This window comes from Pseudorasbora parva, chromosome 23 (assembly GCF_024679245.1).
Source record: "Pseudorasbora parva isolate DD20220531a chromosome 23, ASM2467924v1, whole genome shotgun sequence".
Classification (NCBI taxonomy): Eukaryota; Metazoa; Chordata; class Actinopteri; order Cypriniformes; family Gobionidae; genus Pseudorasbora; species Pseudorasbora parva.
This window is the reverse complement of record NC_090194.1, coordinates 30,134,543-30,148,305: the sequence shown is the minus strand read 5'-3', so window position 1 is coordinate 30,148,305 and position 13,763 is coordinate 30,134,543. Positions and strand designations below refer to the sequence as shown.

Sequence of the window (13,763 nt, the reverse complement as noted above, 5' to 3'; positions counted from 1 at the left end):
ACCGAGGTATGCAGCAAAGCATTTGTGAAGCCACAACACGCACAACCTTGAGGTGGATGGGCTACAACAGCAGAAGACCCCACCGGGTACCACTCATCTCCACTACAAATAGGAAAAAGAGGCTACAATTTGCACAAGCTCACCAAAATTGAAGGGTTGAAGACTGGAAAAATGTTGCCTGGTCTGATGAGTCTCGATTTCTGTTGAGACATTCAGATGGTAGAGTCAGAATTTGTCGTAAACAGAATGAGAACATGGATCCATCATGACTTGTTACCACTGTGCAGGCTTCTGGTGGTGGTGTAATGGTGTGGGGGATGTTTTCTTGGCACACTTTAGGCCCCTTAGTGCCAATTGGGCTTTGTTTAAATGCCACGGCCTACCTGAGCATTGTTTCTGACCATGTCCATCCCTTTATGAACACCATGTACCCAACCTCTGATGGATACTTCCAGCAGGATAATGCACCATGTCACAAAGCTCGAATCATTTCAAATTGGTTTCTTGAACATGACAATGAGTTCACTGTACTAAAATGGCCCCACAGTCACCAGATCTCAATCCAATAGAGCATCTTTGGGATGTGGTGGAACCGGAGCTTTGTGCCCTGGATGTGCATCCCACAAATCTCCATCAACTACAAGATGCTGTCCTATCAATATAGGCCAACATTTCTAAAGAATGATTTCAGCACCTTGTTGGAATCAATGCCACAAAGAATTAAAGCAGTTCTGAAGGCGAAAGGGGGTCAAACACAGTATTAGTATGGTGTTCCTAACAATCCTTAGATGATTATTTAATATTCACAAAATTACAGTAAATTATTAATAATGTATTGATTCTCACAATTTATTCTTTTCTATCTTTTACATTGTTTTTTTTTCTAAAAAAGCCTATTGTTAATGCATGTTCAAAACTCCCAGTTTGGGAAACCTTATAATTTAATTAAACTAATTGAACATATTATTTATGCATCTATTCCCTATATTGATGATTCACAACAATTATCTATGCCCTGGTTTTTGTGTTTTAGTGGGCTGTGATCAAACCATTACCAGTGTGTCCGGTATCATCACAAGTCCAAACTGGCCTGATAAATACCCAAGCAAGAAGGCCTGCACATGGACCCTATCCACCACCCCAGGCCACCGCATAAAACTTGTACTTGCATCATTCGGCCTGACAAAATGAGTGGTTAAAGATACAGTATACACTAGTAAACCATTCCACCAGCTCTGTTTGTGTGCCGATTAATCCAAATTGTATTGTCTCTCATAGGCTTTTGAGGAGATTAACATGGAGGCTCATCAGGAGTGTGCATACGACCACTTGGAGATACATGATGGCCAAAATGGCAGAGCGACCAGTTTTGGCCGCTTTTGTGGGAGTAAAAAGCCATCGCCGGTCGTTTCTAGTGGTAACGCCATGTTCCTGCGGTTCTTCTCGGATAACTCTGTACAGAAAAGGGGTTTTAAAGCCTCTCATTCAGCAGGTATTTCTTTCCCTAAGTAATCCAGAGGTTCTCCATGAACGTTTGATTTTGGTCACCGATAATCGTCCTTGTTCTCAGAGTGTGGCGGTAGTCTGAAGGCGGAGATAAAGACCAAGGATCTGTATTCCCACGCTCAGTTTGGGGACAACAACTATTCCGGAGCTTCAGACTGCCAATGGGTGATCTCAGCAGAGAAGGGCTATGGGGTGGAGCTCATCTTCCACACCTTTGAGATTGAGGAGGAAGCTGACTGCGGTTATGATTACGTGGAGCTCTTTGATGGAGCTGATGTCAAAGCACCCAGGCTGGGACGCTACTGTGGGTCTGGGGTAAGCTTAAGTTTTTTGTTAAACCAACATAAGCACATACATCTATACATTTTGCAGGGCAAGAATTTATCGGTTTGATCCTTTATAGCCGCCTGAAGAGATCTACTCAGCTGGTGATGCCATTGTCATCAAATTTCACTCGGACGACACCATCAACAAGAAAGGTTTCCATGTTCGGTACACAAGCACCAAGTTCCAGGACACCCTGCACACTAGTAAGTGAGTTCTTCATGACAGAAGAGCTTGGGAAAACATAGCAGCCAGGGGCCTCCGATACACCTCCTGTGCACCTTTTATTATTGATGCCACCTGGGGCCCCTTGTATCCCTCAACTCCAGACCTCAAAGAGAAAGTCCTAATGGTGCCAAACCCGTACGTAGCCTTTCAGCTATAAAAAATAGCAGAGATGACAACCTTAATGTAGGGATATGGCTTAATGTAAGGACTTTTGCCCTGTCATACTTCAAAGGATCCATGGAAAACTCAAGGAAATGGAACATCAGAAGCACAGATATTATTAGTATGAAAGGCTTTGTTGACTGCAAGTTAAGGAGGAGGGGAAATAATTGGATCCAAAATGTCCCTGATGCACTTTTGCCTCGCAGAGATCTCTTCCATTCCTCGAAGGCCATAGCATCTAAAAGACTTTTAGATGATTTTTTTATTATAAAACAATTAAATCATAATTGCCACAAATCTAGGTTGGTGGTAATTGAGTTTGGAAATGTATAAAATATCATTCAATGATAATTACAAAGATTATATTTTTTTGTAAAAAAGCAATTCTAGCACTATTCCTTAGGTGAGAGTTGGATGTGATTATTCATACGGCTAAATTTAAATTATATTAGTAGAAATAGATCTGGTGCAACTGTACCTACTCACAATGTGCATGGAATAAAGTAACAGAGCAACAATAAAAAGGGATCCAGATCATCCAGCAACACTTGTGGCGAAGGGAATACCAACATGTTTTGGCTTGAGAGCCTTACCTTAGAATTAAAGGCACAATATGTATGAATTTTGGGTTAAAATCCCCCAAACCCATTAAAACAATTTTATATATTTTGTTGACTTGTGTACTTACACTATCTCAAATGTTTCCAAGAATGTTTTAATCCAGAGAAATAAGCCATTTTAACTAGGGCACGGATCGTGTCTGTGTGTCGCCTATCAATGACGTCATACCTGCGTTACCCTTGATTTCCAAGAGTTCCGATTAATTGCTGTTTTATTTTGTAGAAACCATGGAAACACCAAAAATTTTGTGTTTTATTAGAGAGATGAGCAACTGTTTGGATACATTCATCGCGTTTGTCTCTCATTGGCAATCGCTCTGTTCTAACGGCTTTTAGCCCCACCCTGCTTCATATTACAATAATGTTAATAACTAATTAATACATTAGCTTATCCATGAATGAGCAGGATGAGCTAATGCATTAAACTCCCATGATTTTCTAAAAATCAAGGCATCATCAATCTACGCCTTTGTTTTGAATAAGTGACCTCTTGTGGCAAAAATTACATATTGTGCCTTTAAATTCTTTGCCATATGAAATTCTGAAGCAATGAACTGTAAGACAAAATGTTAATGTGACTAATAAACACAATTTGAGATTAAGTTTTTTTATTGCTCTTTTGACTGTGTAGAAACAGTCTAGCTTGTTTAACCCTAGCTTGATCAGGCTGGTCTGCTGGCTAGTTTTGTAGGGGGGTTTGGACACATTTCAGCTGGTCAGGCCCATAGATGGTAAAAGAAAGGAAAAAAATTGACTATTTCGTCCTTAATATAGGATGGCCTCAAATGTAATTATTGTTTTTAGGGGACATTGAATACATAATAAAAAATAAATGAATGACCATTTTGATTTTTGAATAATTTTATTTTTATAATTTTATTCAGCAAACATCATTAAATGCATTGGAAGATTCATCCTTCGCAGTCGCACATAAATAATTTCTATGTTTTTATATGTGTGATGCACAGTGATACTTACAAAACTAGGCTAACTTCGTATCCTACATTTTAGCACAGCATGAGGGTATTCCAGAAAGCAAGGTTCATTTACCATCACATATACCTGAACTCTCGGTTGATTAACCCAAATCCTTGCTTATTCAAGGTATGCTGGTTCCAAAAACGCATCCAGGAGTAAAGTTGAGACAACCCAGAGTATGTTCCAGACTAACACACAAGACATTCTCAAATTTTTTTAATCTCTTTATTTAAATTTTTGCAACACACACACACACACACACACACACACACACACACACACACACACACACACACACACACACACACTGTGGTCTATGTAGTTTACAGGGACTCTCCATAGGCGTAATGGTTTTTATACTGTACAAACCGTATTTTCTATCCCCTTACACTGCCCCTGCCCCTAAACACTGCCCCTAAACAGGAAACATTCTGCATTTTTACTTTCTCAAAAAAACATAATTTAGTATGTTTTTAAGGCCATTTGAATTATGAGGACATATCAGATGAACCACATCTATAGTGTAATACCAGTGTAATACCCATGTAGTTATACAAATTTGTGTCCTCATAAACCACATAAACAGGCTCACACACACACACACACACACACACACACACACACACACACACACACACACACACACACACACACACACACACACCAGTTACTATACAGGATACATAAGCAGTATCGTACGCTATTTTAAACAATGTACTTACTGCTTTAAATAGAACTCCCCAGCACACAAGACATTCTCAACAGAGATACAAATTGATGATTAACCCTGGAAACAGACGCTAAGATAAAGCATAATATTTGCATATAACAGTAACTATATAAGAAATGTATTCATATTAATATAACTATATATAACATGCATCTAAATACATCTTAAGCAAACTAAGCATGGAACATAACCTGCTCTGGAGCATACCTACATACCCTGAAAGTTACATCTGCTTTCGGAAACTAAAGTTGAGGTTATCTGCTTACTCAAACATACCCAGGTATGTCACAACCTGCTTTCTGGAATACCTCCCTGGAATGCTGTTTTGTATCATTATCCAGATCCAGAAATACCTTTTTAAAAACACAAAACAATTAAAAAACTGTTTATAGAAAAGTTAATTCTCTCCAAACTGACGTGTGATTATTTAACACCGTTTTTCACCATGGCCTGTAATTATAGGGTCTTATATTTCCACATTCATAGCTAAGACTTTTAATGGTCCAAGTAACACCCCACCGGGCAAAATAAAGCCAGATCAGTTTTTCATTCTAAGTCTAAATGACTTCCTGACTAATGCCACCTGTTGGTTAAGTCATTGTGTCAATTATAAAGGTGGAAATCAAGAGCTTTGGTGTAGGACTAATTATGTTTAATTGCTGCTCCCAGAAAAATGGACCGCATGTCAGGGTGCCTTTCCCTTTCTGTGTTGGCTTACACAGTCACAGGGGTGTCCAATCCTGTTCCCAGGGGGCCATTGTCCTGCGAAATTTAGCTCTAACCCCAATTAAACACCCGAACCAGCTAATCTTACTAGAAACTTTTAAGAAGTTTCAACACTCCTGGCGTAACACAACAACAGTACAATTACACCTCCTCGTGGTTAATAATGGCAATTGCATTGATCAATGAAGTCATGAGGCGGAAAAGAATTTGTGTTTAGGCCAGACAGTAAAATGAAGCAAAACATTTTTTGGTGGTTTTTAATTAACATTCTTCCAGAGATTGTACATATTTTAATTAAAAAATGATAAAGTCATTAGGCTTATAGAGTTTAGACTAGCTAGAGTCCACATTACCCTACTACTTTTATTCACATGTGTATAGTTTTTTTTTCTCAGCAGGCTTTGTATAAGGACCATGCGTCATGCCATCCAATCAAATCATGTAGTTTGACCTTCATGCCGATATAAATATAATGGCACTGGTAGCACTAACATCAACTGATATGTGTCAGTGATATCTTATGCTTGGTAGTCCAAAATAAAATCGCTTACAGCAGTTTTAAGAGTCATAAGCCATGGGGTCTAACCATTTTTTAAAGATTTGGTTTCATGTGCCTCCACTAACCACTAACCCGTTGTAACATTAAGACATTATAGTCATAAATGCGTTTGCAAAATATGGCGTCATTTAATTTTTTTTGTTTTTTTGTTTTTTTTGTGTGTGTGGAAATTCTCTAACCTTTGAAAAAAAAAAAAAAACTTCATCAAATAATATCCAGGTCCAGCCTAGTGTTTATATATATATATATATATATATATATATATATATATATATATATATATATATATATATATATATATATATATATAAATAATATTATGGAATATGAACAGTATGAATATTAAAACCTAAAATTCAGATTTTAGGTAGGAACACCTTAAGAGGCTCATTTTCATGCACTTTATCCAGGAACCCCAGGTTAAAATAAGGGTAGAGGGTCTCATTGAAGGTGTCCTTGAAGGTGTAGAGGTGCGTCATGCTCTCAGCATTGTAGAAGGACACCAGGCCTCTCTTGTAGTCCAGATACACGCCGATCCTTGCCAGTGGTTCCTCAGAGGCCAGTAATGTTGGTGGAGACGTCCCGGCCATATATTGAACGCCATACGACAGTGAGAGCGTCCAGAAGCCGTTGGCAGGCATGGTATTGATGACGCCTTTTCTTGTGACGGATTCACGGGCGACTCCTACGGTCCACACGGTGCTGCTGTACACCTCCACCTCCCAGTAGTGGCGGCCTTTAGTGAACCCTTGACTGCCCAGGAGAGACAGGGCGGCGTTGAAGCGCTGTGGGTTGTCCTGCACCGCGTTGTTGAAGGTCTGGTAGCGCACACACGTGAGTGAAGATGTAAGACTGAGCCACGGGTTGGCCGTTATGGAGTTAAATGTGATGGCTGAGGGAACTAGAACAATGTAGGAGATAAATGTTAGAACATGATATAGTGATTGGTTAAATGCAATCAGATAAATCTGCATTTACTGATTCTAGATTGTAGTCTACTGAAATCATTGGTACTGGTGTTCCACAGAGCTCAGTTTTGGGTCCTCTTATTTTTAGGAAATGTGATATTCAATTCCAACTTTTCCCATCCTCCAAACCTACCCCTACTCTTTTCCTCCATCTGTCCTCTCAGATTGTTTAGCTGAGATTAAAGAGTGGTTTACATCAAATATTCTTAAAGGGTTAGTTCACTCAAAAATGAAAATTAGCCCATGATTTACTCACCCTCGAGTCAACCTAGGTATGTATGACATTGTCCTTTTAGATGAATACAGTCAGAGGTAAATTAAAAATGTCCTGGCTCTTCCAAGCTTTATAATGGTATTGACTTGATGGGTTGTTTTTGAAGTCCAAAAAATGCATCTATCCATTATATAACTGCTCCACACGGCTCTGGGGGGTTAATAAAGGCCTTCTGAAACTTTATAGACTAAAATAACTAGCTTCCGGCGCTCAGCAGTACTCAAGTTGATTTACGGCGAAAGAGTAACCCTTGACCCTTGAAGCTAGTTATTTTAGTCTATAATGTTTTAAATATGGATATTTTTCTGACACAAACGCACCACTTCACTTCAAAAGGCCTTTATTAACTCCCTGGAGCCGTGTGGAGGAGTTATATGACAGGCAGATGTTTATGGACATCTCCCCCTTCCTCTCTCGTTTTTTTTCAATAGGGGAGAGAAGGAGATGTGAGGGAGGATTTTTTTAGCCGAGACTTTTTACTGCGCCGAGTCGAAGTACTCTCAGAAGTGCTATTCCGCCATCCATTATAGTTCTCCTTTTTAATCTGCTTAGAAAAGCACGTTTTCTTTTATGTCATCATACTTGATCGTTCAACTATTCGTGTAACTGTATTTAAATAGGGGAAACGTGGAGGTGTTTGGTACTTCTAACTTGATCTCTGTTTGGTACCATAGTGAATGAACTGGGCTTAGTGGGCTAAGCTAAATGCTATCAGTTCATCACCGCGCGTCAGAGCGATTAAGTGCACGCACTGAGACGAGAGAGGTATGCATCAACTCGTCTTAGTTAAAGGGTTACATCAGCGATTAGCATATGGCTTTGTATCAGAAGAAACCCTGGAGTATATTCAAATGATTGTGCTTTCCCCCCTCATATCCCCCTGACAAGAGATTTATGCATTTTATTTCTGGAAATATTCCTCCTATGATGCAAATTGACGATATTTGCATCATAGGAGGAATGTTTGCTCAAAGGCTAAAGACTACAGCCAGCAGAGGGAGCCATTTCTGCATCTTTTAAACCCGCGCATGGGGGATGGGAGATTACACTCAGCTGGCAGGGAGAGCTCAGGTTGCAGCTACAGGCACTCATTTAAACGGAGCTATGGTGAGCAATGTAAGTCTTTTAACTTCTCAAATTAATTTCTATGAAAGTTAAGCTTGCAAAGGCATGAACTGAAACGCGCCAGACTGAACTCGCGTTGTGAATGTATGCCGCGAGTGTAGTCGCGATTACCTCAGCTCTCATCACGAGACGAGAGCTCATTTATCTTACTCCTGCAGTTAGTGCACAGTGCTGTGATACTGGCGCGTGACTCACTCATTATATTGAACACACACGTTCAGTTTTTAATTGTAGTGTCTTCTCCAACTCAGTCACAGTAGCGGTGGCGTTGGGAATGGCCTCACAGGGCAGCGAAACATTCTGGGAATTGTAGTTTTTCATCCCCATGAGACAAAAATACATTTTCTGTCTTTTCTCAGTCTAGAAGGCACCAAATTCAAAAATAATTTCACATTTCTACTAAATTGATGACCCAGTTTAAATACAGATTCATCTTCCCAGCGCTGAAGTACCCCTTTAAGGGAATAACATAGTTTAATATGAATAAGCGGTGAAGTATCCCTATTTTATTGTGGTCCTTGAGTGTTTTTTTAAGCACCGTTGAGTGTCATATATAATAATAATACACAGAGCTATGTGAAAATGCATATTTAATTCTCAAACCTGGATAGATGCTTCCCTTCAGTGACTTCCACACTCTGTACTGCAGGGGCCCGGCGAAGCGGCCCTCACACAGGCTGGGCGGTGTCAGTGACTGCCTCTCGAATTTTGGTGGCTGCCTGCTTGAAACAATAAAAGCCCAGACGCAAAAACAATTCAACCACTTCCTCGTGAAAATATTAGTGAACACATTAAATGTAACAGATCCGTAGAGGCCACTCACCTTTGAAGCAGGCCCTTTATACTCTGCAGAAAGACAGGAAAAGGGAGACTGATGAAATTGGCTCAGTTCGAGGGACAGGGGCAGAAGTTTTCCACATGAGATCAGTGTTTGAAAAATAAGCTACACCTCATTTCTCCATCCAAGACTCTGGAAAATCCCCTTTTGCTGCACTAATTGCATTATCTTCCTATTGCAAGGATGAGATCATTAGATTGCTTCCTGTGTTGACCCGACCCAAGTGACATCCGACAGCGCTTCTGTTTACAGTTAACCTTTGAAATGATCGTTTAGGATAGGATGAATAATATTTTATAGAGATGCACCAATGTATCTGCCAGTAATCTGTATTGGGCGATACAAGCTATATTTTTCAAACCGATTGTTTAAAAACAGCCGATGACTAGGGACGTTGATATCCTATCAATCAAAAAGGTGCGGAAAGACATGTCCGAACGTAACTCGGATAACATGCGTACATCTGAGGAAGATCTATTTTAATGTGCGTGTTTACATCTTGAAGACATACTTTTTTAGACTGTCTGCTCATCTGCAATACTTCGAAAGTATGTTTCCTGACAGATGTCAATTTAAACGAAACAATTTCTTGATGCTTATGTTTTAGAATGTACTGTATGTAAAACTGACATCAATGTATATATGTAAAACAAGTTATATATTGAAAAACAGGCATGAATACCAACAGGTATGTTGAAAGATACACTATAATTTACCGAAATCTGAATTATGACTTGTGTAATCAGCCAATCAGTGTTTTAACTGCGGAAAGACGTCAATAAAACAGCTTGTAAACAATACGTCACTTAAACTGTATTTAGCCAACCTCATGAACGTCATCCGATGTTCTAGTTTTTTTTCTAGATTTGCTAGTTAGCAATAAAGAAACACTAGAGAGGAGCTTTCTTACTGTTAATTATATATGTAACCTATGCTCAAATAAATTTGTCATGAAGACAAGTGTTTATGAAAAATGCTTTATATGTGCAATTGAGTATTTTTATTTGGGTGTAATTACCACAGATGGTTTTTTAATGACCACAGAGAGTCAGGACCTCGGTTTAATGTCTCAGCCAAAGGATTGAGATTATAATATTTGGTTTAACATAAGAAATTATAAATAATTAAATAATATATACACAAACCACACACACACACACACGCACGCACGCACACACACATGTACATTCGTTCACACAGCTAATCTCTGACAGTAGGTGATTGTTACTTCACTGCAGTATCTGTATCTTTACGGTCTGCACACCCATTTCCAACTCAAACTCAAATTTCGATTCTAATCATCACCACCTCCTATTGGAAATAAATGTCTTTGGTGCTGCAAATATGCTGTGGCTGTGCACTCACCTTGAGTAGCGTGTAAGGATCATTTTCGCTGAGTTTGTCCTCGATATCATTCATAGCTCTGCGCAGACGCGATATCTCCACACTGAGCAGGGCCTTGTGCTCGTCCAGCCTTATCAGCTCCCGCCGTTCCTCGGTCTTCAGCTTGACCTGCAGGAGTTTCTCTTCCTGGTACAGGAACTGATGGAGCTCGCTGAACTGTGCCTCGATTCTCTGCTTCAGATCTGCAGTGTGCTCCTGGGTTCAAAAGCAGTATTTGAGGTAAGGTTTTCCCTCAGAGGTGGAATGCCGTATTTGGCATTTGCAACTAAAGCTTGCATGAAGCTCAATATTTAAGAGACTTTAGTGAAAATTGTATTGACTATTGTGAAACTGACTGAACAGTGAAAAGCACAATGGAGTCAGAATTGTTTTTCTTCCATTTCCCCCCAAAGATTTTAATAGGTCTTAAAGGCATAGTTCACCCAAAACTGAATTTCTTTCTTCTGCTGAATGCAGATATTTTGAAGTATTTTGGTAACCAAACAGTTGACATATGGAAGTCGTGGCTTCTGCAAACTACTCGGTTCACCCTTGATCCAAACATGAACTCTAAAAATTAAAGGTTCCAAAAGGGAGTTTTCGCAGTGATGCCACTGAAGAACCATTTTTCCCCCTCAAAAATCTTTCAAACCATTTTTTCTATAGTGTGAAGAACATTGTATCTAAATAACTATTTTACACTATAAAGAACCTTTGGTGAAATTTAAGGGTTCCATGGATATTAAAGTTTCTTCATGGAACCATCAATGCCAATAAATGATGTTTCTTAAAAAACTAAGTTCGGGAGAAGCACGTTCAAATGATCTACCTAATCATGATGTCATTCCAACCAGCTGTCAACAATCAGTAATCAACATGTCTACCAATCAGCTCAAGTGGAGGATCACATAAATACCCAGTCAACTCACCAATGTTCCTTGACAAAGTTTGCAGCATCCCTCCACCACCCCTTCTACCTCACACGCACCTGGTTAACTTTCCTAACCAGAAATACGGGGGGAGTACTCTGGGTTCGGGCCAAATACCGAGCTCGGAGCCCACTCCTCGGACAGCACGCCAAATACGCATACCATTTATTCTATCTGAATTATTTGTAAGTGTGAACTCGTGAAAGGACTATTTTTAAGAGTGTGTACGCATGTCTTGCTTCTGCACAAAACAAAAGAAGTGTTCTTAGTCCATAAAATTAAAGTCAATGGGGTATAATGCTGTTTTGATGGCAAATATGGATAAAAAACAATAACTAAAATTAAAATGGAAAACTGTTTTTAAAACACCGTAGCAAAAAAAAACCTAAAAACTAAAGGCTAGTATCTAATAATAAATAACACTGAATCAGGTAAGGTTTAGGAATCATTACAAATGCTTTCAAGGGAGAGATTATGCAGAAATTTCTTCTTACCTTGAGTTTCTTCACCTCCTCTTCAGTCTCTCTCTCACACTCCAGAGCAGTGTTGAGCTCTTTTTGAAGGGCAGTTGCAGAAGTGGTTAAAGAAGCCTGTTCAACAAAAAGACAATGATATTTTTTTCCTTTGAGCTGAAGAAGTTCTAAAATAAGCGACAAATTGTCTTTTGATTCTTACCCGATATCTCTTTTGAGCATCTTGCACGCACACCAGCGTATGAGCCCGGTGGTCCTTAGAGATCCCGCACACCAGACACACCAGTTCCTGGTCTTCCTCACAATACAGTTTCAGCTCTTCTCTGTGTCTGTTGCAAAGTGGGGTCGGGGGAACCGTGTCTGCTGACAACACGGTCAGCTGCCCCCCGCTTTCCTCGATCCCCTGACAGTAGCTCTCCACGATGTTGGCCACAATGCGGTTGGGTCTGTAGCTCTGGCCAGGGAAGACTTTCCTGCATTGAGGACAGGAACCGGACCCGCAGTGGCCTTTGCCGCGAGGGCCACTCCAGTAACTCGTAATACAGGCCTCGCAGAAAGTGTGGTCGCAGGGCAAGGAAACCGGGTGCTTGAACAGGTCCAGGCAGATGGAGCAGGTGAGGTCCCTGCTCAAGCGTTGCGCAGAGCTCTTGGACACTCGGGGTCTGATTTCAGCCCTCAGCTTTTGCTTATCCATTTTGTCCTGTGTGGGGAGATTGTTGGACATCTAGTCTTCAGTGGTGTTCTTCTCTGGCTCTCTCAGAGCTCTGGCCCTGTCTTTCCTGTTGACTGTGAGAAAGGATAGGGGGAGCTGAGGGGGCGGCTCTTGCCTCAGGATTGATCCTGCCGAAAGTTGGCTGGAGTTGCACTTCCCCTCTGCTTTCCCTCAACATGACGTCAGACCTACAGCCAGGAAACCAAAAGCCTACAGAGCCCATGGACTGTTTATTTTTTGAGAATCCTCTTCTAGATTAAAAAGTTTATTGAGAAGGTTTATTGCACACATACAGTATTCTGGTATTTATCCAATACGGTTTAATCCCCTCCATCTGACTGTGCATATGTCAGCACTAAAAACTTTGTGAGTAAAACCAGATGTGCCCTACTTTTTCCCTACTCTTTTTTTTTTAAACTTCATGCATGAAGGATTTAAGCATATTCAACAGAACTGCTCATTTTCAGTTGCATCACTATATATATATATATATATATATATATATATATATATATATATATATATATATATATATATATATATATATATATATATATATATGAGTTTTGTCTCAAATTCCACCCAATTATTTTAAATATAAAGCTAATTAGCAAGCATTATAATATTTCGCAAAGTTGTCTCACAACTTCTACCCAATTCCTGTCACATCATTGAGGTCTTTCCTGGTTTGGTTGAAACACAGCCCAATGGAGCAGTATCAGACTCATATTCTGACTAGAATTGAGTATGACTTCATCAGGCTAGTGAGCCCCCCTCAGATAGAGAGTTCCACCCACCACAACGCATCAGCCAGAGCCTAAGAGAAAGAGAACAGAGCCGACCCTTGCCCTGGAAGTGGAGCTCATAAGTCTGACCAGGGGTGTGAGCCCACGACACCAGCGGATGAGGGAGATGTAACTACGGACGATAAGGACTGGCTGATAAACTTCAATAGGGCATTATCCACATTCTCCCACCCAGAACTGTCATCATCACTGTTTTTAGACTACACCAATGACATTATGGACCATGTTCTCCTCTTCTAATTAACCTGCATGAACTGCACTATTCATACCATTTTTCTGTCATGTTGTGTAGCACGAAGCTCAGCCATTTTTCCAGCCCTGCAGCTGCTTGATGTCTGCAGCCCTGCGGCGTCTCCGGGGGATCCCTGTGACATCGAGCCACAGGTCGTGCATCCACCTGCAGTGGTCTTGTGAGATGATCC

At 40.2% G+C, this 13,763-nt stretch overlaps 2 protein-coding genes across 5 annotated transcripts in view; one reads left to right on the top strand and one right to left on the bottom strand.

The window, feature by feature from the left end:
* Nucleotides 1-2,856, top strand: part of bmp1b (bone morphogenetic protein 1b) — a 40,382-nt gene extending 37,526 nt beyond the window's left edge. For 2 of the 3 annotated variants that reach the window (XM_067433528.1, XM_067433527.1), the window contains exons 17-20: nucleotides 1,034-1,161; nucleotides 1,279-1,492; nucleotides 1,571-1,821; nucleotides 1,910-2,856. In XM_067433528.1, the coding sequence (XP_067289629.1) occupies nucleotides 1,034-1,161; nucleotides 1,279-1,492; nucleotides 1,571-1,821; nucleotides 1,910-2,044 (728 nt within the window). In that variant the 3' untranslated portion in view covers nucleotides 2,045-2,856. Of the gene's footprint in view, nucleotides 1-1,033; nucleotides 1,493-1,570; nucleotides 1,822-1,909 lie in introns of those variants that run through there. The other variant, XM_067433529.1, reaches the window with a different exon arrangement.
* A 3,300-nt stretch (nucleotides 2,857-6,156) lies between these two features.
* On the bottom strand, nucleotides 6,157-12,832 carry trim69 (tripartite motif containing 69). Of its 2 annotated transcripts, none has more exons than XM_067433191.1 (6): nucleotides 12,026-12,832; nucleotides 11,845-11,940; nucleotides 10,404-10,637; nucleotides 9,024-9,046; nucleotides 8,804-8,922; nucleotides 6,157-6,734 (listed from the first exon to the last, which is right to left on the bottom strand). In XM_067433191.1, exons 1-6 carry the CDS (start codon nucleotides 12,545-12,547, stop codon nucleotides 6,190-6,192), a joined length of 1,539 nt encoding a protein of 512 aa, XP_067289292.1. In that variant the 5' UTR covers nucleotides 12,548-12,832; the 3' UTR covers nucleotides 6,157-6,189. The 2 variants fall into 2 exon arrangements, with proteins under 2 accessions (XP_067289292.1, XP_067289293.1); XM_067433192.1 differs by having other exon boundaries at nucleotides 8,804-8,919.
* Between the last annotated feature and the right edge of the window lie 931 nt (nucleotides 12,833-13,763).